The sequence below is a fragment of the Pseudophryne corroboree genome, chromosome 1, assembly GCF_028390025.1.
Source record: "Pseudophryne corroboree isolate aPseCor3 chromosome 1, aPseCor3.hap2, whole genome shotgun sequence".
Classification (NCBI taxonomy): Eukaryota; Metazoa; Chordata; class Amphibia; order Anura; family Myobatrachidae; genus Pseudophryne; species Pseudophryne corroboree.
Window position 1 is genome coordinate 308,723,926 of NC_086444.1, and position 24,935 is coordinate 308,748,860.

General features: G+C 47.5%; 1 protein-coding gene across 3 annotated transcripts in view; it reads right to left on the minus strand.

Moving 5' to 3' along the window:
• The window catches only part of CFAP251 (cilia and flagella associated protein 251), a 263,063-nt gene that overhangs the window by 119,562 nt on the left and 118,566 nt on the right, over positions 1–24,935 (minus strand). For all 3 annotated transcript variants that reach the window (XM_063964473.1, XM_063964472.1, XM_063964474.1), the window contains 2 exons: positions 13,686–13,859; positions 13,412–13,596 (listed from right to left, as the gene is read on the minus strand). In XM_063964473.1, coding sequence (XP_063820543.1) covers positions 13,412–13,596; positions 13,686–13,859 — 359 coding nt within the window. The remainder of the gene's footprint in view (positions 1–13,411; positions 13,597–13,685; positions 13,860–24,935) is intronic.

Consider the following 24,935-nt stretch of genomic DNA (forward strand, 5'->3'; position numbering starts at 1 on the left):
ACCATATCGAACGCTTTTTCAGCGTCGAGGGAGAGAATAACTGGAAGGGTAGTTGAAGAGGAAGAGGAAGCAGAAATGGCAGATAGTACTCTCCGTACATTGATCTCCGAGTGTCTAACCCAGATGAACCCAGTTTGATCCTTATGTATGATATGAGGGAGTAATAATTTAATCCGGTTAGCTAAGATTTTAGTGAGTAGCTTGTAATCAAGATTTAACAGCGAAATTGGACGATATGATCCTGGTTGGGATAAGTCTCTACCAGGTTTGGGGAGGACTCTGAGGATGGCAGTGTTGAAATGTTTGGGAAGAGTGTCAGAAGACAAAATCGCATTAAGGACAGACACCAGGGTGTCTCCTATTCGGGGCAGAAGAATTTTATAAAAATCGGCACTAAAGCCATCAGGGCCCGGTGCCTTGTCCCTGCCAAATTGTCCAATGACACTCCGGACTTCCTCTAACAAGATAGGAACCAGCAATGATGGAACCATGGAAGAACGAAGCTGGGGAACAGAAAGGTTATCCCAAAAGTCATTGGGCCATGGCAACGGGATGGGAGGGGTGGAGAGGGAGGAGCATGAGGAAGAGGAATATAAGTCCTCGTAAAAGGATTTCATAACATCAGAGATCTCCTGATTATTAGTAGGTAAAGTGCCAGCGGGGGTATGCAAAGGATGAGTTACCATGGGAGGACGGGTACCTGTGAGGAGCGTCGTCAACAACTTGCCCGTTTTATTGCCAAATTTGTAAAACCGATAGTTTACCGAGAAGGAATATCTATTACCCATGGAAGACATGAATTCATCAAAGTGTGCTTTGGCTTCAATGTATATGAGGCGATTATGAGGAGTCGGAAAAGATTTGTATTGCTGATAGGCTGCCGACAGGGGTCTCTGAAACTCTAAATACCGAGAGGCATATTTCTTATTGGTGGCTGAGGCATAGGATATGATGTCTCCCCGGAGGACCGATTTTGCAGTCATCCAGAATAAAATTGGATCTTCATCCAAATGGGATGCATTGTTAGTTTTAAAGGCCTCCCAAGAGGATTCCAATCTTTGTTGAAATTTCAGGGAGTGTGCGAGATAGGAGGGGAATCTCCACAGTCTAGGAGAGGGGGATATGTCTGGAAAATGAAGTGTTGCAGTAACTAGGGCATGATCCGATAAGGAAATCGCCTCAATTTGTGAGTCCGATACATTCGGCAATAGAGAATGGGATAATAAAATATAGTCTATCCTAGATAGCGTGTGGTGGGCCGCAGAGAGGCACGTGTATTCCCTCTCTGTGGGATGTAAGGCTCTCCAAATATCTACCGTCTGTAGGCTGTCAGCTAATAGAGTGACCCCAAATTTGGGCAGTGAGAGAGGTCTTGTCGGTATATGGGATCGGTCTAAATAGGAGGAGGAGATAAGGTTTAAATCTCCGCAGAGTATTAAGGGGTCTGTGAGAAGGGGGGTCAATTTGGCAAGTAAGGATTGAAAGAATCTCTTGGAATAAACATTGGGTGCATATACATTACACAGTGTATAAACTCTACCATTAATCTTAGCAGAGATTATCACATAACGACCCTCAGGATCAATAACAGTGGACAGGACTTCAGTGGGTATAGAACGTTTCACCAATATAACAGCCCCTCTGGCCTTAGAATTGAAAGAGCTGAAACCCAAAACCCGCCAGTTCAGAGCATTCAATTTTGCCGTTTCCTCTGGAGTTAGGTGTGTTTCTTGGAGGAATGCCAGGTCTATCCGCTGTTTACCCAGATACAGGAGTATTTTTCGTCTCTTTGCTGGGGAATTAAAGCCCCCGACATTCCAAGATCCCACCATCAGATCAGGCATGATTCAGAGGAAAAGGCAAAACAGCTGAATTGTATGCTATCCACATAAGAGGCATGAACATAATCACCTTCCTGAGGAGGGGGTGGGGGTGGGTGGGAAAGAGGGGGGAGGGAAGAGACAAAACATGAGGAGAAAAGAAGAAATAGAAATAGAAAGCAGTAGTAAATAACAGGCCATACAATTGAAAAGGTAATACTTCAATAAATAGCCAATACTTCTGTGACCAGTGACCTCCGGTCAACGAGCATGGGCGAACACCAGCGGTAGCAGTCCCGCACCCTGGCATTAAGTGGCGCGCACCAACAGTAAAGGAGGAGCCCCTCCCCACCGCGATATACGTAAACAAACCCACCCAGAAACTCCTAGCAAATAAACTATATAACCAAATGCTCCAAAAAACAGCATATTATAAGCGAAATGCAGTGAGCAGCATGTAGTAGAAGGCCTGCATCTAATGTAATGAATAAGGCGATATAACCATTAAAGTTCAGCATAATGGGGTATACCCCAGCCTACGTAAAAAAATAACCCAAGGAACATCTGTAGAATAAGCTCGTATGTGAGAACATATCAAAAAGAAAAAGAAAATCGGTCAAAACAGAATCTAAGAGCAGGCAGAGCAATTGCGGAGTAGCGGCGGCTACAGTAGTGTCAGTGAGTAATTGTTGCCATTACAAAACGAACAAGGCAGTCCATGTGAAAGGAATGACTAGTTCGAAGGGGGAGAGTCAGTAGTATAAGGTCAAGTTGCCGTTGAGGGGAGATCAGAAATGTTTGCGTTGTCTTCTCTGGATACATTACGGAGGTAGGCCATCGCGTCAGCAGGCGACAGAAAATCTTTGTGGGAGGTACCCTCATAAATGCGTAAGCGAGCGGGGTAGAGCAGGCCAAACTTGCGACCCTCTGAAACAAGTTGAGTGCAAATGGGGGAAAAAGCTTTGCGGGCCCGGGTCAATTCCACCGAATAGTCCTGGAATATGAAAAGCTTATTACCCTCCCATTGGATATCTTTCATTTTGCGTGACGCGAACCAGAATGCTAATTTATGAAGGTAGTTCAGACATCGGAATAAAGTTACACGTGGGCGCGGTCTGTTGGGGGTGGGCACAGGACCCACACGGTGAACTCTCTCAATTACTAGATCACTGCATTCCCGTTCTATATCTAAAATCGCAGGAAGGGTAACACGGACAAAATGCGCCAGCGCCGTGCCTTTAAGTGTTTCCGGCAATCCCACTAATCTAATATTATTTCTTCTTGAGCGATTTTCTATATCGTCTAATTTATTCCATATCTGATAGTTCTCCGTAGTAAGAGATTTCACTGAGTGATGCAGCCCTTCTATGTCATGTGTAGCAGCCTGCAGTTGAGATTCGGTGTGTGAGACTCTCTGCTGTAAGTGCTGCAGCTGTGTTGTAATATCACTGACAGCCTGTGAAAGCAGGGGAGCCATAGTGGCTTTTATAGCTGCCACAACGTCCCCATATGTTACAGGGGCCTCCAAATCGCGGCATACCTGTGATCCTGCATGATCATTCCCCTCCGCAGCGGCTTTCTTGGAGGCAGGAGAGGTGACTTCAGGTCCAGCGCCATATTGCTGCCCGCGCGGCGCTTCTCCAGCCTCGTGGCTGCGCCAGCGGGGGCCTGTGGAGCCGCGGTTACGGGCGTCACGAAGCGGTCCATAGTGATCGCGGGTCTCGCCGGAGGTAGTCTGGGCGGTGTGGAGGCTGTAGCAGCCTTGAAAAGATTAATTGCGGCGGGCGGCGGGACGGAGCTCCGGCGCTGAGAGACTCACTCCATGGGTCCCGGAACCGGAAGTAACACTGGTAAGTCTTATAATCAGTGAAGTGCAGCTGGAGCCAGATCAGAATTTGAAACACAGGTAATAACTGTAACTAGAAACTCTGAAGCTCAGGTGAGCAGATGCATAGGAATTTTACGAATAATCTGTAGCTTGGAAAGTTCAGTAGCGCTAATTCTTGCGGGGAGAAAACCCAGCAATATTAGAACAGTAAATCACACTAGGAATGGCAGACTTGCTGATAAAAAGGAGCCAGGATTTCAGAAATGTGACTTGTTGGCCTGGCAGTGAGCTGAAGAATAGGAAGGGTTTACATACAGATGTAGCCACACTCATCTTGTGTGCACCGAGCTGCGGGTGTGTCTTAGTACACTGAGCTGCAACTAGGTACGTCGCTGCCTCCAAAATCTACACACGCTACTGAAATGCTTTGTGCTGCAATGCACTTTATGATGATCTGAAAGACAACCAAACTGGGAAAATCCCAGACAAATAGTAATGGGGAATGACTACAATAAGGACCTAAGCCAAACGCACTAAGAAAAGCTTGCAAACTACATAAGTGCAACAAACACAAAACCAAAGAATCCCTATAATATGCATTTTCTATATTCTGCTTCCCTTTACATGCCATATGCTTTATAAAATAAATACAATGAAAGTTTCCAGTGGCTACAGCTGAGACTGTCCTAGAAATACTTAGACACATGGGAGAACTGGTCTGCCAGTGTAACACATTAGGCGACCACACTATGGGGGTCATTCTGACCCGATCGCGCGCTGCAGTTTATTGCAGCAGTGCGATCAGGTCAGTACTGCGCATGCGCAGCGCATGCCAGACAGCCGAAGGCAGAGGTGGTCGCTGGACGGTAAGGGGGCTGATTGACAGGCAGAGGTGGTCGCTGGGCGGTAGGGGGCTGGACGGCGGCGTTAAGCCGCTATTTAGGGGGCGCAGTCCGGCCAACGCATCCGTTGGGGGGGGCAAGCCGCGGCGGCTGCGTGACGTCACACGCAGCCGATGCGACCCGGGCAGCGAAGAGGTTCTCCCGGCCAGCCGCAGGAGCTGCGCTGGCCGGGAGTTACTCCTCAAAAGCAAAAGCATCGCCGCTGTTCTGCAGGGGAAGGGGGGGGGGGGGGAAGGGGTACGAGCCCTGTGCTGGGCGTCCCCCCCGCATGTCTGAGTGCCTGATCGTAGCTGTGCTAAATTTAGCACAGCTACGATCAACTCGGAATGACCCCCTATATTACATAGTGCTGTATGCAGATATTTTAAAGTAGTTTATCTGTCCTAGTTATACCCCTTTCAGACCGCCACCTATGACCACGGATTATTGGCACATGAGCGTGCATAACCCGTGTTCAGGTAGGGTCTGAAAGGTGCCAGGGTTGATATACAGGGTCAAGTGACCCGGTATTTCAACCCTGGTCGCGAGCAGGGTTGAACTCGTGTTCAACCCAGCTCGCTGTGTGGTGTGAATGGGAGCCGGGTCGATGCGACCCGTTTCCTGTTCACTGTGTGTGTATGGGCGGCATTTGGAAATCATGTGGAGATATCCAAGCGCCATCCCCGCCGCATCATCGCTGACGTCACCAACCCGGCAATATGCCAGGTTGCAGTCAGTGGCGCCCCTGAGGCGGGTCGCATACTGGGAGCTCCTGTGTCAGGCTCCCGGGTGGGACCCGCCTCAGGCGGTCTGAAAGGGGTATAAATGCCACAATACTGTCTATTTAGCTTTGTGACTTTCCTCTGCCATCTGCCCTGTAGTTTTCCCGAATGTCCTGAGAGGTCTTATCTACATACATGCTGCAGCATGTGTCTGAATTGCTATCTGCTGACTGATTGTGCACCTGTAAGTTCTCTGACTGAGAAGTTGCAGACTCCTGATTACAGCAGAGAATGCATCCAGCTGGAAGTGCTAGACCTGAACTGCAGAGTCCATCTGAATGTATTGTTTCATTCCCTTTTGCAGAAACTGCAGTTCCCTTTGCAAAGTTTTCAGTATGCAGAACGCCAGAGTACCCTCCAAAACCGGCCCCAGAGCAGCCATGACAGTACAGATCAGCTGACTGGTCAGAATATAATTGTGAGTCAGTCAGCAGTCAGATGACTCCTCTGACCAATACCAGAGCACCCAGAGGTATAAAGAGCCTTCAGAAGCACTTCCTGGTAGTCAGTACTTTGTTGTCTCCAGAGTCGCAGTAAGCTACTTTGTATCTTCCTGACTGCATTCACATAGAGCCCAACCTCCATCAAATGCTTCCTGGCTTCTATGTCACTGGTGCCATTCCAGTGTTAACCTGTAGCAGTTGTTCCTGTATTGCTGGTGCCACCCAGGGCCAAATTAACAATTGGAAGGTGGAGCTGCAGCTCCAGGACCTCCCATGAAAACAGGCCCACAGGAGACTGACGGCGTTGGCAGGAAAAAAAACTTTTCCTGTCACAGGCTGCAAGTTGAAAATTGCAAAGCTGTACTCCTAGACCGCGCCCATACAAAAACGTATTTGCTTGCCAGCCCATGCACCCAGTGCCGCCATTAGGAGGAAACTGAAAAAAACAAGTTATGGTAGACTTACCATGGTTAACTCTGTTTCTCTGAAGTCCACAGTATCAACAGGATTTACATTGGGTTGTAAGTGGCGTCAGAGGATCGGGAACCAAACGGTTAAAGCTTTTATAGCGCCCAGTATGCATCGGTCCAGTCCCCTATAACCCCGCCTCCTGGCCCAGGGAATTCAGTTTGTCATGAAGTCCGAGGTAAGAGCAGGATTAGAGCGAGAAGGAAGACTTATTCAGACGAGAAGAATACACACACTTCCATACCAGAAGGAAGGAAGGGATTAGTAAGTGTAAAGATTCTCAAATCAAGTGCGTCAGGGTGGGTTCCCTGTGGACACTGTGGACTTCGGAGAAACAGAGTTAACCATGGTAAGTCTACCATAACTCTTGCTTTCTCCTTCAGGGTCCACAGTAGATCCACAGGATTTACATTGGGATGTCCCAAAGCAACAATTAAGGGAGGGGACGCTCCTGATTGGACAGGAGAATCCTACGCCCAAGCGCAGCATCCTGAGAGGCAAAGGTATCAAAGGCATAATGTCTAATAAATGTATTTATGGATGACCATGTGGCTGTCTTACAGAGTTGCTCAGCTGAGACACCACGGTGTGCTGCCCATGAAGCACCTACTGAACAGGTAGAATGGGCAGTGACAACGGGGGTCATTCCGAGTTGATCGCTTGCTAGCAGTTTTTAGCAGCCGTGCAAACGCTATGCCGACGCCCACTGGGAGTGTATTTTAGCTTAGCAGAAGTGCGAACGGTTGTATTGCAGAGCGGCAACAACATTTTTTTGTGTAGTTTCAGAGTAGCTCAAAACCTACTCAGCGCTTGCGATCACTTTAGACTATTCAGTTCCGGATTTGACGTCATAAATCTGCCCAGTGTTCGCCCAGCCATGCCTGCGTTTTTCCTGGCACCTTGAAAAAGCTGTGGCATGCAGTGAAATGCGTTGGTGGAGAGCTGGGCATACTATTGGATTCATCTTTACAATTGGAGATAAGCCTAGAAGTCCAAACAGGGAATATTGTGACCAAGTGGACATTTACGGTGGACTGGAGCTTTCACTAGGACAAAGTGGAGTCCATAATCAAGCCATCAGAGGTCTCGCATCTTCCAATGCAGCTGGTAATACAATATTCGCACCATCTTTATTTCCCAGGACTGTGGCTACAGTCCTAAGATGAACTACAAGTCCCAGCTCATATGTGCATGATTTTAATCAATCAAATATAAGCAGTGCTTTGCTATGCCCTTATTATCATATTTTTAGATATTTGTTGCAACAATCAATTGTGTGGAATATGTAATAAATGTATGTCATTTTAAACATATCCAGTTTATTAGCGCTAATTTTTTTCGGTTTTAATATTCATTTGCATTGGGACGAACTATCCCTTTTTCATTGGCTGCTTTTAGCAGAACTAGCTCATAATCTGCGCCAGTATACAGATGTGGATAAAACCACAGGGAACCAGCGCTCAAACCCTATTTGTAGTGGTGAGTGATACGGTTATAAAGTGAAGCTAAAATCAATAATGAAAAAGCAGGTAATATACTTAAGGTTGTTTATTCTAAGATGCTGAGATACTTTCTTTCCCAACAGGTATAAATTCGGTTTAAAAGTCAATCAGTGATTGGGGCACGCTCCTGGTTTGAGCTTAAATTCTGAAGTGCAAGGTTCAATTGAAAGAACAAATGCTGTAATCTTTGTAAAGTCGAAAAAAAGAAAAAGAAAAATGCCACAAAAAAATATTAATGATAATATGTACTAAAGTCCAAACGGTTTACAAGTCTATACAGACAGCGGCGTCCCGCTAATCTGTGCTCTGAAGTGAAGGATTCTCTTGTGAAGTGATGAACAGTTGACAGCGGTAGTGTATGCTTTGGTTAGAGTGGAGAATAAGGACCCTGGACTGGCGCTATTCCTCCTGCAGCACGTCCCACAGTAGAGCGCCCGAAACAGGCCCGCTCTGTGGGGCCGCTTACCTGGGGTGTGCGCCTGTCACAGAGGCGAAGTGGACCCGGCCGGGGCTCTCCGAGCGGCTGGCCGCGCCTCTCCTCCTCCTACAGGGACTTACCTTCTCCCTTCCCCTCCGCCTTCCACTCTCCTCTGTCTCGGGCTTCTTCCGTCGCCTGGCAACCGGTTGCTTCCGGAACTCCGGATCACGTGACCGGATGGTTTGCGGAAAGGATTAGCAGTACTGTCCTTCTTTGTAGTGAATATTCGTCCTCAGTCCAATGTAGTATAGATGGGTAGCTCCAACGCGTTTCGACCTGTTAGGGTCTTCCTCTTCTAACAGGTCGAAACGCGTTGGAGCTACCCATCTATACTACATTGGACTGAGGACGAATATTCACTACAAAGAAGGACAGTACTGCTAATCCTTTCCGCAAACCATCCGGTCACGTGATCCGGAGTTCCGGAAGCAACCGGTTGCCAGGCGACGGAAGAAGCCCGAGACAGAGGAGAGTGGAAGGCGGAGGGGAAGGGAGAAGGTAAGTCCCTGTAGGAGGAGGAGAGGCGCGGCCAGCCGCTCGGAGAGCCCCGGCCGGGTCCACTTCGCCTCTGTGACAGGCGCACACCCCAGGTAAGCGGCCCCACAGAGCGGGCCTGTTTCGGGCGCTCTACTGTGGGACGTGCTGCAGGAGGAATAGCGCCAGTCCAGGGTCCTTATTCTCCACTCTAACCAAAGCATACACTACCGCTGTCAACTGTTCATCACTTCACAAGAGAATCCTTCACTTCAGAGCACAGATTAGCGGGACGCCGCTGTCTGTATAGACTTGTAAACCGTTTGGACTTTAGTACATATTATCATTAATATTTTTTTGTGGCATTTTTCTTTTTCTTTTTTTCGACTTTACAAAGATTACAGCATTTGTTCTTTCAATTGAACCTTGCACTTCAGAATTTAAGCTCAAACCAGGAGCGTGCCCCAATCACTGATTGACTTTTAAACCGAATTTATACCTGTTGGGAAAGAAAGTATCTCAGCATCTTAGAATAAACAACCTTAAGTATATTACCTGCTTTTTCATTATTGATTTTAGCTTCACTTTATAACCGTATCACTCACCACTACAAATAGGGTTTGAGCGCTGGTTCCCTGTGGTTTTATCCACATCTGTATACTTACCATTTAAGGGGGGGTGGGACACCCCTCATTACCAGCAGCACAGCCCGCCTCAGATTAACACCTCAGTGCGCAGAGAACCCATTTCCATAATCTGCGCCAGACCAATTACTTGGTAATTTGTTTTTCCTGGCACGCCTGCGTTTTTCCGCATACTCCCTGAAAACAGTCAGTTGCCACCCAGAAATGCCCACTTCATGTCAATCACTCTGCGGCAAGCAGTGCGACTAAAATCCATCGCTAGACCCTGTGCAAAACTACATCGTTCGTTGTGCCCGTACGTCGCGCGTTCGCATTGCGCCACATACGCATACACAGAACTGACGTTTTTTAGCCTGAACGCTGCGATGCTAACAAATGCAGCTAGCGATCAACTCGGAATGAGCCCCATTATCCGGGATAGGGAGATCGGCTTGAGAGTATGCTTCTGAGATAGTCATCCAAAGCCATCTAGCCAATGTTTGCTTATTGGCAGGCCACCCTCTCTTGTGAAATCTGTATAGAACAAAGAGAGAGTCTGTTCATCTGTTGGCACTGGTACGATCCACGTAGATCCTTAGTGCACTAACTAAGTCCAGTTCTTCAGTGCTTCCCTATCTAATTACATCCTCTGTAGAGTATTCATAACATCACATATCTTGTCTTTCTTTAGTCTCACACCCTCCTGACACTTGGATAACTTTGTGGGGTATCATCATACAACCCATTAAGAACCTAGCAATCTGGTGGACCATTATGCAATAGGTAGCATCTATCCTTGTGTATCTATGCCTATTTCCCTATAGATTGTAAGCTTGCGAGCAGGGCCTTCCTACCTCTATGTCTGTCTGTTTTTACCCAGTTTTGTTCTATTACTGTTGTCCTAATTGTAAAGCGCAACGGAATATGCTGCGCTATATAAGAAACTGTTAAATAAATAAATAAATAAATGATGCATCTCCCACAGAGAGATCTGGCGATTGAAAGGCCAGAACTACAATTTCTTCATTAAGATGGAACTTTGAGACCACCTTAGGAAGATATCCAGATTTGGTTCGGAGAACTGCTCTGTCTGGATGGAATAACAGAAATGGAGGGTGACACGACAATGCCCCTGAATCTGACACCCTTCTAGCTGAAGCAATTGCCAGTAGAAAGAGAACTTTAACTATCAACCATTTGAGATGCACGAGATGCAGTGGTTCAAACTGTGCATCTGAAGCGCCCTGAGAACCAGTCTTAGGTACCAAGGAGCTGTAGGTGGTACAAATGTAGACTGAATGTGAAGCATTCCCTGGAAAAAAAGTGCGAACATCTTGTAGAATATGCAATTTTCCTTTGGAACCAAATCGTTAATGCTGACACTTGTACCTTCAGGGAAGTTATGCGGAGATCTCGGTCCATTTCAGCTTGAAGGAACGCTAGAATTCTTGAAACTCTAAAGGACCTTGGATCATATTTTCTAGTAGAACACCACTGAAAATAAGCATGCCATATCCAGTAATAGATGCAAGCTGAGGATGGCTTCCTTGCTTTAAGCATCGTTTTAATTACTGCTTGTAAAAAGCCCTTTGGTTTTAAAATGGATGTTTCAAGTGCCACGCCGTCAAAGACAGTCGATCAGAGTGTTTGTAAAGACAGGGACCCTGAATCGGTAGATCTGGTCATTGAGGCAGTAGGAACGGACCGTCCACGGATAGCCTCTGCAGATCCGTGTACCAATTTTGTCTGGGCCACGCCGGCCCTATTAGTATCATGGTGCCCCCTTCCTGTTTGAATTTTCGAATCACCCTGGGCAACAGGGAGATTGGTGGGAAGACATATGCCAGATAAAATTTCCATCTCACTGTCAGGACATCCACGTAGATTGCTTCGGGATCCTTTGTTCTTGACCCATATGCTGGTACATTGTTGTTCTGACGTGAAGCCATCAGGTCCACTTCCGGCAGACCCCATTTATTTACCAGAATCTGAAAGATTTCTGGGTGCAAGGCCCATTTGCCTACATGAATGTCGTGCCGGCTGAGAAAGTCCGCTTCCCAATTTAAAACTCCGGGTATGAATACTGTGGAAACGACTGGATGATGAAGTTCTGCCCACCTTAATGTGCAGCTTACCTCCCTAATTGCCATCCGACTGCGAGTGCCTCCTTGATGATGGAGGTACGCTACTGCAGTGGCATTGTCCGACACTTCTTTTGCCTCTGTGAGTGTCATATAGGGGGTAATTCAGATCGGATTGCTGCTCTGCGTTTTCGCACAGCGGGCAATCAGATCCTAACTGCGCATGCGTATGCACCGCAATGCACGCGCGCATCGGACAACAGCAACAGGCATCATCGGCCAGCGACAGGATGGTGCGAAAAAGCCAATCATATGGGCGTTTGCAAGGTGATTGGCAGAAGGAAGCCGTTCGTGGGTGGCAACTGACCGTTTACAGGGAGTGTCCGGAAAAACGCAGCTGTTACCAAGCATTTTCAGGGAGACGTCTGACGTCAGCTCCGGCCCTGATCAGCCTGTTCTTATCGCACTGGCAGATACAATGCACAATATGAACGTTCTCGTTCATATTGTGCAGTGTGTATGCACCAATGACTAACGATGCGCACTTGTTAATCGTTGGTGCCCCGTCGCTTATGCATGCAGGCCAATATGGACAAGATTGTCCATATTAGCATGCAGTGCTATGGAGCCGGGTGACGGGGGGAGTGAAGAAACGTCACTCCCACCATTGGCTGTATCCGCCGTCAGGCAGCTCGGCGGCGGATCGGTAAGTGTGTAGGGCCCATTAGTCCTGGGTTGCGCATAGACTGCACAAAGTATATTTTTCGCTGCTCAGCTACACATGCAATCGCACACCTGCATGGCGAATATACACTCCCCCCCTGGAGGCGGCGACTATCTGATTGCAGGACAGCAAAATCAGCGAACAGCGATCAGATCTGAATGCCCTATGCCCGTCCGCATATAACGGTTTCTCTATACAGCCAATAACTATTTGTTTGTCTTTACCAGATGTGGAGTGGAAGAGAGAACGCATAGTGGGAGAAAGAAAGAGGGTTAACAGTGAGAAAAACAGAAGAGGAGGTATGGGAACACTAATGGGCAGATAGACGAGAAGAAGGAAATGCAGGATTTCTACAGGCAGATCTACAAACACTTGATGTCAGAACAAAAGAAAAAAAAAACTTGCTTCAATAATAACAGAATAAAAATAATACAATGTATATAAAGATAATAATAATAATAATAATAATAATACATTACAATATAAATAATGTAAATGTATGTTAAATAAATAAAAAAGGAGCTATACACAAATCTGTCTTAAGCATCTTACCAAAGTAATGTTTGTAGATTAGTACAACTCTACAAAATGATTACTAACATGCCCTCACATCCAGTTACAATTATTCACCCGGCGTTTAATAGCACAGGTAGGGGTAAATTTACTAAAGGTTCTAAAAATGAAAAAGTGGTGATGTTGCCCATAGCAACCAGATTCTCTATTGCATCTTAGAAAATTATAGCCATAACCTGAATGGTTGCTATGGGCAACAGCCCCACTTTTCATTTTTAGAACCTTTAATAAATTTACCCCGTAATGTCTATAATTTCTTTATTTCTAATGACACAGAAAAATACTAGAGCCAAAATCTAATATTGCCCATTTTGTTGACACCAAATGTAATAAAAACATGGGCAGGTTCCTACAAAAATGGAGTCATAGGGGTAAATTTACTAAGGTGGGAGTTTTTCAGAACTGGTGATGTTGCTCATAGCAACCAATCAGATTCTACTTAACATTTATCTAGCTACTTCTAGAAGATAATAGATAGAATCTGATTGGATGCTATGGCAATATCAACAGTTCTAAAAAATAAACTCCCACCTTGGTAAATTTACCCCTTAGACTGCAGACATTTTTTTCTTCTGCAGGCACTACTAATTGGGAGGTCCCTATGAGCTTCTCCTAAATATAACACACAGAACTGTTGTGATTCGAGTGTGGTGGTGAGTTCTGAGGAATGGGAAACCCCCACAAAGTGTTACCCTGGAGGAGGAAGCGGACTCATGGAGAGCGTTTCTGCTTACCTGCACATCTTGGTAGTGGCATTGAAAAGTTTCATTTTGTATTGATCGTTAGCAACAAGGATAAAGCATTCTTTAGTCAAAGGAGGGTACCAAACCAAACACTGTGGAACCCCACTCTGGTCAATCCGTTCACTGCTCCCAATTACTAGACAGTCTTTAGTGCTATTAATAAGATCATATTCTACCTGTAGGAGAAACATAATAAGATCTTTATATTGAATGCTTATTGTACTACCCTAAATATATATTTCTATCAACAACAAAAAATACTAACCAGCATCCGATCCATTCCAAGGGACAACAGTCTGGATTCGTTGCTATCCAGATGAATGCCAAACATAATACTCTGTATAGGTTTATAATGACTGTGATGTCTAGCAAAGTATTCCCATGATCCAACACCATTTTGTTTTATTAGTTGAAATAGTGTCACTGTGAAATCTTCATCCTAAAAGGAGATGACATGTTAAAATGCCTTATACTCTACATTAAGGAGCTCATGTGGAGTAGGACAGAATTCAGAAGTCGCGCTCACTAGCACAGAATGTGCCCTAAAATAAGATTTTAAACCTACCGGTAAATCTTTTTCTCCTAGTCCGTAGAGGATGCTGGGGACTCCGTAAGTACCATGGGGTATAGACGGGCTCCGCAGGAGACATGGGCACTCTAAAGACTTTAGATGGGTGTGCACTGGCTCCTCCCTCTATGCCCCTCCTCCAGACCTCAGTTAAAGAACTGTGCCCAGAGGAGACGGACAGTACGAGGAAAGGATTTTTGCTAATCTAAGGGCAAGATACACACCAGCCCACACCATCCACACCGTACAGCATGGAATATACTAACCAGTTAACAGTATGAAACAAAACAGCATCAGCCAGAGACTGATCAAACTGTAACATAACCCTTATGTAAGCAATGACTATATACAAGCCTTGCAGAATTTAGTCCGCACTGGGACGGGCGCCCAGCATCCTCTACGGACTAGGAGAAAAAGATTTACCGGTAGGTTTAAAATCTTATTTTCTCTTACGTCCTAGAGGATGCTGGGGACTCCGTAAGGACCATGGGGATTATACCAAAGCTCCAGACCGGGCGGGAGAGTGCGGATGACTCTGCAGCACCGATTGAGCAAACATGAGGTCCTCATCAGCCAAGGTATCAAACTTATAGAATTTAGCAAAAGTGTTTGAACCCGACCAAGTAGCTGCTCGGCAAAGTTGTAATGCCGAGACACCTCGGGCAGCCGCCCAAGAAGAGCCCACCTTCCTAGTGGAATGGGCCTTTACCGAATTTGGCAACGGCAATCCAGCCGTTACAGATCCAGCGGGCAATAGTCTGCGAAGAAGCAGGAGCGCCAACCTTGTTGGCTGCATACAGGACAAACAGTGCCTCTGTTTTCCTAACCCGAGCCGTCCTGGCTACATAAACTTTTAAGGCCCTGACTACATCAAGAGACTTGGAATCCTCCAAGTCACCCGTAGCCACAGGCACCACAATAGGTTGGTTCATATTAAACGATAAAACCACCTTAGACAGAAATTGAGGACGAGTCCTCAACTCTGCTCTATCCACATGGAAAATCAGATAGGGGCTTTTGTGAGACAAAGCCACCAATTCGGACACCCGCCTCGCAGATGCCAAAGCTAACAACATGACCACTTTCCAAGTGAGGAATTTTAACTCAACTGTTTGAAGAGGTTCAAACCAGTGTGACTTAAGGAACTGTAACACCACGTTAAGGTCCCATGGCGCCACTGGGGGCACAAAAGGAGGCTGGATGTGCAGCACTCCCTTTACAAAAGTCTGGACTTCTGGGAGAGAAGCCAATTCCTTCTGAAAGAATATTGACAGGGCCAAAATCTGCACCTTAATGGAGCCTAACTTTAGGCCCATATCCACTCCTGTCTGCAGAAAGTGGAGAAAACGGCCCAGGTGGAAATCTTCCGTAGGAACATTCTTGGCTTCACACCAAGATACATATTTCCTCCAGATACGGTGACAATGTTTCGCCGTCACCTCCTTCCTAGCTTTTTTCAGAGTAGGAATGACTTCCCCCGGAATACCTTTCCTAGCAAGGATTTGGCGTTCAACCGCCATGACGTCAAACGTAACCGCGGTAAGTCTTGGAACACGCAGGGCCCCTGCTGCAACAGGTCCTCCCTGGGAGGAAGAGGCCACGGATCTTCTGTGAGCATCTCCTGAAGATCTGACTACCAGGCCCTTCGAGGACAATCCGGAACAATGAGTATTGTCTGGACTCTTTTTCGTCTTATGATTCTCAGTATTTTTGAGATGAGTGGAAGAGGAGGGAAGACATAGACCGACGGAAACACCCACGGTGTCAGCAGGGCGTCTACCGCTACAGCCTGAGGGTCCCTTGACCTGGAACAATACCTCCGAAGCTTCTTGTTGAGGCGTGACGCCATCATGTCTATATGAGGAAGCCCCAACGACTTGTTATCTCTGCAAAAACTTCTTGATGCAGACCCCACTCTCCTGGATGGAGATCGTGTCTGCTGAGGAAGTCTGCTTCCCAGTTGTCCACTCCCGGAATGAAGACTGCTGACAGCGCGCTTTACGTGATTTTCCGCCCAGCGAAGAATCCTGGTGGCTTCCGCCATTACCACTCTGCTCCTTGTCACGCCTTGGCGGTCCACATGAGCCACTGTTGTGACGCTGTCTGATTGAATCAGAACAGGTAGGTCGCGAAGAAGAGTCTCCGCTTGTCATAGGCTGTTGTATATGGTCCTTAATTCCAGCACGTTGATGTGTAGACAAGCCTCCTGGCTTGACCACAGTCTCTGAAAATGTTTTCCTTGTGTGACTGCTCCCCATCCTCGGAGGCTCGCGTCCGTGGTTACCAGAACCCAGTCTTGAATGCCGAACCTGCGACCCTCTAGAAGGTGAGCACTCTGCAGCCACCACAGGAGAGACACCCTGGCCCTGGGGGACAGGCTTATTTTCTGATGTATTTGTAGATGGGACCCCGACCACTTGTCCAGAAGGTCCCACTGAAATGTCCTCGCATGGAACCTGCCGAAGGGGATGGCCTCGTAGGCCGCCACCATCTTTCCCAGTACTCAAGTGCATTGATGAACTGACACTCTTTTTGGCTTTAACAGGTCTCTGACCATGTTCTGGAGTTCCTGGGCTTATTCCGTTGGGAGAAAAACCCTCTTCTTTTCCGTGTCCAGAATCATTCCTAAAAATGATATCCGAGTCGTTGGAATTACTGCGACTTTGGCAGATTTAGGATCCAGCCGTGTTGCTGCAGCACTCTCAGGGAGAGTGACACGCTTTTCAGCAACTGATCTCTCGATCTCGCTTTATCAGGAGATCGTCCAAGTATGGGATAATTGTGACTCCTTGCCTGCGTAGGAGCACCATCATTTCCGCCATTACCTTGGTGAAAATCCTCGGGGCCGTGGACAGCCCAAACGTCAACGTCTGAAACTGGTAATGACAGTCCTGTACAGCGAATCTCAGGTACGCCTGATGAGGAGGATAAATGCGGACATGAAGGTATGCATCCTTTATGTCTAGTGATACCATAAAATCCCCCCCTTCCAGGCTGGAGATCACTGCCCGGAGAGATTCCATCTTGAATTTGAACCTCTTTAGATACAGGTTTAGGGATTTTAGATTCAGAATGGGTCTGACCGAGCCATCCGGTTTCGGGACCACAAATAGGGTTGAATAGTACCCTTTCCCCTGTTGTATTAGGGGAACCTTGATAATCACCTGCTGGTGTCGACACAGCTTTTGTATTGCAGCTAAAACTATTTCTCTCTCTGGGGGAGAAGCTGGCAAAGCCGACTTGAAAAATCGGCGACGAGGCACTTCTTCGAATTCCAGTTTGTAGCCTTGGGATACAATTTCCATCGCCCAAGGATCCAAATCTGACAGAACAAAGACCTGGCTGAAGAGTCAAAGGCGTGCCCCCACCGGCGCGGACTCCCGCAGTGGAGGACTTCTGTTCCTGGGAACTAGCCGTAGCAGGCATTCTTTTCCCAGGACTGGATCTGATATTGAGGTGTTTTCTTTTGCTGTGGGGGAACATAAGGCAAAAAAGAAGATTTACCCGAGGTAGCTGTGGATACCAGGTCCGTGAGGCCCTCCCCAAATAAAACCTCACCCTTGTAAGGCAAAGTTTCCATATGTCTCTTAGAATCAGCATCACCCGTCCATTGGCGGGTCCACAGGGCTCGCCTAGCAGAAATTGCCATGGCATTGGCTCTTGAACCCAATAGCCCAACATCTCTCGCAGCGTCTTTCATATATAACGCTGCGTCTTTAATATGACCCAAGGTCAATAAAATGCTATCCTTATCTAGGGTGTCAATGTCAGATAACAAGTTATCTGCCCATGCTGCTATTGCGCTACATACCCATGCCGACGCTACTGCCGGTCTGAGCAAGGCACCCGTATGTGCATAAATTGATTTTAAGGTAGTCTCCTGTCTGCGATCAGCAGGATCCTTGAGGGCTGCCGTGTCTGGAGACGGTAGCACCACCTTTTTGGACAAGCGCATCAAAGCCTTGTCCACCCTGGGCGAGGATTCCCACCGTAACCTGTCCTGTGCGGGGAAAGGATACGCCATAAGAATTCTCTTGGGAATCTGCAGTTTCTTGTCCGGAGTTTCCAAAGCTTTTTCAAATAAAGCGTTCAGCTCATGAGATGGGGGAAAGGTTACCTCAGGTTTCTTCTCCTTAAACATGCATACCCTCGTGTCAGGCACCGACGGGTCCTCTGTGATATGCAAAACATCTTTTATTGCAATAATCATATAATGAATACTTTTGGCCACCCTTGGGTGTAACTTCGCATCATCGTAGTCAACACTGGAGTCAGAATCTGTGTCGGTATCAGTGTCTGCTACCTGGGACATTTATGAGAGCCTGAAGGGCCCTGTGACACAGTCAAAGCCATGGATTGACTCCATGCTTTTTCTCTGGACTCTGCTTTGTCCAATCTTTTATGTAATAAAGACACGTTTGCATTTAAAACATTCCACATATCCAACCAATCAGGTGTCGGCGTCGCCGACGGAGACACCACAATCATCTGCTCTACCTCCTCCTTAGACGAGCCTTCCGCTTCAGACATGTCGACACACACATACTGACACCCCCACACACACTGGGATATACAATTATGGGGACAGCCCCCCCCAATAAGGCCCTTTGGAGAGACAAAGAAAGAGTATGCCAGCACACAGTCAGCGCCACTGGACACTGGAATAAAATCCCAGACTGTAGAGCGCTTGTCACAACTGAGGGCCTGAGCTGACGGGAGGCAGCCTCAGTTGTAGGGGCTGAGATGTACCGGAACCTGGGAGGTTGTATCAGACCCCTGGACATGTAAGTAACATGATTAATAACTGCCCGAAGGCGTGACCATGACAACTTGGATAAAAGTCAATGATGTTTATTATGACAACTCCGCAACACAGCAGCAGTAAAAGAAAACGTAAAAGTCAGCAAAGAATAAATACAGTTCCTGGGTACTACAGGATGGCAGGAGCCACAGGGCACTGGTAGTGTGAGATAGTTCTTATGATCTTCTAGATGGAAAGTCCTTACCAGGCCCGACTGTAGCAATGGAGATAACCCAGGATTGTGCCAGCTGGTGTTCCAGGAAAAGCTGGGTTGCTGAAGATAAAACAGCTGCTGTGGATACTGGCTGGAACCAGACTGTTGTTAGCACGGAGTGGATACTGGCTGGAACCAGTCAAATAATAAATGAACTTGGGAGCGATGAAATATGAACTGAAATGTAGAACTTGAGAGCGGAGAAATAATAATACCGGTGGAGAGTGGTAAAGTGTAGAAAGGACACCGGCCCTTTAAGGGAAGCTGTACTCTGCTGGAAGCTGAGCTGGAAGCAGGTAATGTTGTAGCTGGAAACAGATGAATCCACAATGGATTGGAGAGTCAGGCTACACCGCAGGTGGAATGCTGGTGCGGGTCTCTACGGTGGAAGTCTTGAGACAGGAGCTGGAACCTGGAAGACAATCACAGGAGAGAGACAAACAGGAACTAGGTTTGACAACCAAAGCACTGACGCCTTCCTTGCTCAGGCACAGTGTATTTATACCTGCAGCAAGGAAGGGATTGGCTAGGCAATTATGCAGATTATCAATACTGAGAACAGATTGGTGGAAATGATCAGCTGACAGAATCCAAGATGGCTGCGCCCATGCAGACACTTGGAGGGAAGTTTGGTTTGTAATCCATGTGGAAATGAAAACAGTAATGGCGGCGCCGGCCACCGGAGACAGGAGGCGCCAGGCTGACAGATGCACATCCAACCACGCGGACACAGCGGAGGCCGCGGCTGACGTAATCGCCACTCAGACACTCTGCATGCAGAAGTTCCGGGACGGCGGCGGAGGCCGCGGGAGACGCCATGCCAGGTGTAATATGGAGTTTACTGTGACAGCGTCCCAGAGTGACAGGAGAGGATACAGGAATGTACACATCAGGATAACAGATGGGATCCGGTCCTGGAGCGCTGAGCCAGCCTTAGGAGGCATCTGATGGGTAAGAAATGGCGTCCAGATACCCGGATCGTGACAGCACCCCCCCCTTTAGGAGTGGCCCCAGGACACTTCTTTGGCTTTTGAGGAAACTTGGAATGGAATCTCCGGACCAAGGCAGGAGCATGGACATCAGAAGCATTGGTCCATGAACGTTCCTCAGGACCATAACCCTTCCAGTCAATAAGATATTGTAGTTGACCGTAACGGTGACGTGAGTCCAGGATCTTGGCCACTTCATACTCAACGCCTCGTTGAGTTTGGACTTTCGGAGTTGGAGGAAGTGAGGAATGAAACCGATTCAAGATCAGCGGTTTCAACAGGGAAACATGGAATGTCCTGGGTATTTTTAAGAAGGGAGGCAACTGGAGTCTGTAAGCAACAGGATTGATGACTTGTTCAATCTTGAAAGGACCGATATAGCGAGGTGCAAACTTCATACTGGGAACTCTTAACCTCAAATTCTTCGTGGATAACCATACCCGATCACCCACCTTGAGAGCAGGAACTGCTCGACGCTTCTTATCCGCAAACTTCTTGTACCTGAACGATGCCTTGAGCAGAGCTGATCGTACGCTCTTCCAGATATTGGCAAACTGATGCAAGGTGATATCCACTGCGGGAACAGAAGTTGCTGGAAGCGGTTGGAACTCAGGGACTTTAGGGTGGAATCCAAAGTTAGTGAAGAATGGTGTTGAAGCAGATGAAGAATGATACTGGTTGTTATGACAGAACTCGGCCCAGGGAAGTAATTGAACCCAGTCATCTTGAGAGGAGGACACATAGATGCGGAGGAAGGCCTCCAAGTCCTGATTCACCCTCTCGGTTTGACCATTGGTCTGAGGATGGTAAGCCGTGGAAAACTTTAGCTTGACTTGGAGGACTTGACATAAACTTCGCCAGAATTTGGCTGTGAATTGAACTCCTCGATCTGAGATAATTTCTTCAGGAAGACCGTGGAGTCGGAAGATCTCTTGTATGAATACTTGAGCCAACTTGGAAGCTGACGGAAGACCGGTGAGAGGAATGAAGTGTGCCATCTTGGTGAACCGGTCAACTACCACCCAGATGGTATTGAACTTGTTGCACATGGGTAAGTCTGTAATGAAATCCATCGACAAGTGGGTCCATGGTCGACGGGGAACGGATAGTGGAACCAGTTGCCCCGCAGGCGACTGGCGGGATACTTTATGTTGGGCACACTTTGGGCAAGATGCAATAAACTCCAAGACGTCCTTTTTCAGAGTTGGCCACCAATAGGACCTAGAGATAAACTCCAGGGTTTTTTGGATACCTGTATGTCCGGCAAAACGGGAAGCATGGGCCCAATGCATGAGCTTCTTCCTTAGCATCGGCTTCACAAAACTTTTCCCTGATGGGGGCGTAGAGTCCATCCCTACCGTGGAGAATGCCAACGGATTTATAATAGGATGCTTGTCTGAAGACTCCGACTCATTTTCTTGCTCCCATGAGCGGGAAAGGGCATCGGCCTTGCGATTCTGAGAGCCCGGACAGAACTGGAGTTTAAAGTCGAACCTGGAAAAGAAAAGTGCCCATCTGGCCTGACGAGGGTTGAGACATTGTGCGCCCTTCAGGTATAAAAGGTTCTTGTGGTCTGTAAGTATGGTGATTGAATGAGAAGCTCCCTCCAACAGATACCTCCACTCTTCTAGAGCGAGCTTGATGGCTAGCAACTCCTGGTCGCCAATGGCATAGTTGCGCTCAGCTGGGGAGAACTTCCGGGAGAAGAAACTGCAAGGGTGTAAATGGCCATCTTTAGCCCTCTGAGATAACACCGCTCCTACTCCAACGGAGGAGGCATCCACCTCTAAGATGAAAGGAGAGTCGATGTCAGGCTGTTTCAGAACAGGCGCAGAGATGAACCTTTGTTTTAAAAGATGAAATGCTTGCATGGCTTCTTCAGACCACTTGGACGGGTTAGCACCCTTCTTAGTGAAAGCAGTAATAGGCGCCACAATGGTGGAAAAGTCTCGTATAAACTTTCGGTAATAGTTGGCGAACCCTAAGAACCTCTGGACCCCTTTGAGGGTTAAGGGTACCGGCCAATTTTGGATTGCTTGTAGTTTCTCAGGATCCATCTCTAGTCCGGAACCGGACACAATGTACCCTAGAAACGGAATGGACTTGACTTCAAAGACGCATTTTTCTAATTTGCAATAGAGATGATTGACACGGAGACGGGACAGAACCTCTTTAACCCAAAAACGATGTTCCTCTAAATCGTTGGCAAAAATGAGGATATCGTCTAGATAGACCACGACATGACGGTATAGAATGTCTCTGAAGATCTCATTGACAAAATGCTGGAAGACAGCTGGAGCATTGCTCAATCCGAAGGGCATGACGAGGTACTCATAATGTCCGTCACGGGTGTTAAAGGCGGTCTTCCACTCGTCACCCTCACGGATCCGGATGAGATTGTATGCACCTCGCAAGTCCAGCTTTGTAAAGATGGTAGCTCCGCTAACTCTGTCAAAGAGCTCAGTAATCAGGGGTAAAGGATAACGGTTCTTGATGGTAATGTCGTTCAAACCTCTGTAGTCGATGCACGGCCGCAGACCACCATCTTTCTTTTTTACAAAAAAGAAGCCTGCGCCGGCTGGAGAAGAAGAAGGTCGAATGAACCCCTTTGCTAGGTTCTCTTTAATATATTCCTCCATAGAATGCGTCTCAGGCAGAGACAACGGATAAGTTCGGCCTCGAGGTGGAACCTTCCCTGGAACGAGATCAATCGGACAGTCCCATTCTCTATGAGGAGGAAGGATATCAGCAGAAGCTTTACTGAACACATCCGTGAAATCTTGATATGGAGGAGGTGGAACATCAGACGACCTGGGGGAGGAAGAACAGACAGGCAATACTTTAAACAAACATGTCTCAGCACAGGAGGAACCCCATGCCAGGATTTGCGTAGTCGTCCAATCAATTGTAGGATTGTGAAGACGGAGCCATGGAAGGCCCAGGACCACAGGATGTGTGGCTCTTGGAATCACTAAAAAAGAAATAAGTTCGGAATGAAGAACTCCCACTCTCAGACGAACTGGTAGAGTCCTTAAAGAAATAACTGCATCAAAAATTTTGCTGCCATCCACGGCAGTTAAAGAAATGGACGAAGGAAGTCTCTCGGTGGGTAGGGACCACCGTTTAACATAGGCTTCGGTAATAAAGTTCCCAGCTGCTCCGGAATCAAGGAGGGCAATGACGTTCCGATAACGTTGAGCAACTTGAAGCGAGACTGGGAGATTACAATCTTGAGGAGATGGAGAGGAGATCATTACTCCTAGCCGGCCCTCTCCTTGGCGAGCTAGGATTTGGAGTTTCCCGGACGTTTGGGACAGGCATTAATGGTGTGAGATGGAGCTGCACAATAGAGACAGAGAAACTCGGAGAGACGTCTTCGGCGCTCAGCAGGAGTTAAACGGGAACGGCCAAGTTGCATGGGCTCATCTTTAGATGGTGACAGTTGACGAGGAGGAGGAGCAGAAGATTTTGGAGCAGATGATCTTCCACGCTCAGTTGCTCTCTCTCTGAAACGTAAATCAACTTTCGTGCAGAGTGAGATTAGCTCATCTAACTTAGAAGGTAAGTCTCTGGTAGCTAACTCATCTTTAATACGCTCAGATAAGCCATGCCAGAATGCAGCATACAGGGCCTCGTCGTTCCATGCCAGTTCGGATGCCAGGATCTGGAACTGTATCAGATATTGTCCTACAGTACGTGACCCCTGGCGTAAACGGAGAATCTCGGATGAAGCTGAGGTTACCCGGCCTGGCTCGTCGAAGATGCGCCTGAATGTTGACACGAAGGCAGTGTAGGAAGATAGCAGGGTGTCGGACCTCTCCCATAACGGTGATGCCCAATCAAGGGCTGAGCCACTGAGAAGAGAAATAATGTAGGCAATTTTTGTACGGTCACTGGGAAAATTGCCAGGTTGTAGCTCAAACTGAATCTCACACTGGTTGAGAAATCCCCTGCAAAATCTTGGAGATCCGTCAAATTTTGCTGGCGTTGGAAGATGAAGACGTGGAGCAGAAATGGGTAAGGTGGGTGGGGTTATAGCTGGAGTCACTGTGGTTGACGCACCAGACGCGCCTGATCCACGGAGAGTTGTCTGAATCCCATCCAGCCGAGTAGAGAGATCCTGGAGACAGCGGATGATGTGGCCCTGTGCAGCCTCCTGATGTTCTAGTCGGGCTGCCAGTTCTTGCATCGGCCTGGCCGCTTGATCCTGGTCTCCGGCTGGATTCATTAGGTCAGTGCTTACTGTCACAACTGAGGGCCTGAGCTGACGGGAGGCAGCCTCAGTTGTAGGGGCTGAGATGTACCGGAACCTGGGAGGTTGTATCAGACCCCTGGACATGTAAGTAACATGATTAATAACTGCCCGAAGGCGTGACCACGACAACTTGGATAAAAGTCAATGATGTTTATTATGACAACTCCGCAACACAGCAGCAGTAAAAGAAAACGTAAAAGTCAGCAAAGAATAAATACAGTTCCTGGGTACTACAGGATGGCAGGAGCCACAGGGCACTGGTAGTGTGAGATAGTTCTTATGATCTTCTAGATGGAAAGTCCTTACCAGGCCCGACTGTAGCAATGGAGATAACCCAGGATTGTGCCAGCTGGTGTTCCAGGAAAAGCTGGGTTGCTGAAGATAAAACAGCTGCTGTGGATACTGGCTGGAACCAGACTGTTGTTAGCACGGAGTGGATACTGGCTGGAACCAGTCAAATAATAAATGAACTTGGGAGCGATGAAATATGAACTGAAATGTAGAACTTGAGAGCGGAGAAATAATAATACCGGTGGAGAGTGGTAAAGTGTAGAAAGGACACCGGCCCTTTAAGGGAAGCTGTACTCTGCTGGAAGCTGAGCTGGAAGCAGGTAATGTTGTAGCTGGAAACAGATGAATCCACAATGGATTGGAGAGTCAGGCTACACCGCAGGTGGAATGCTGGTGC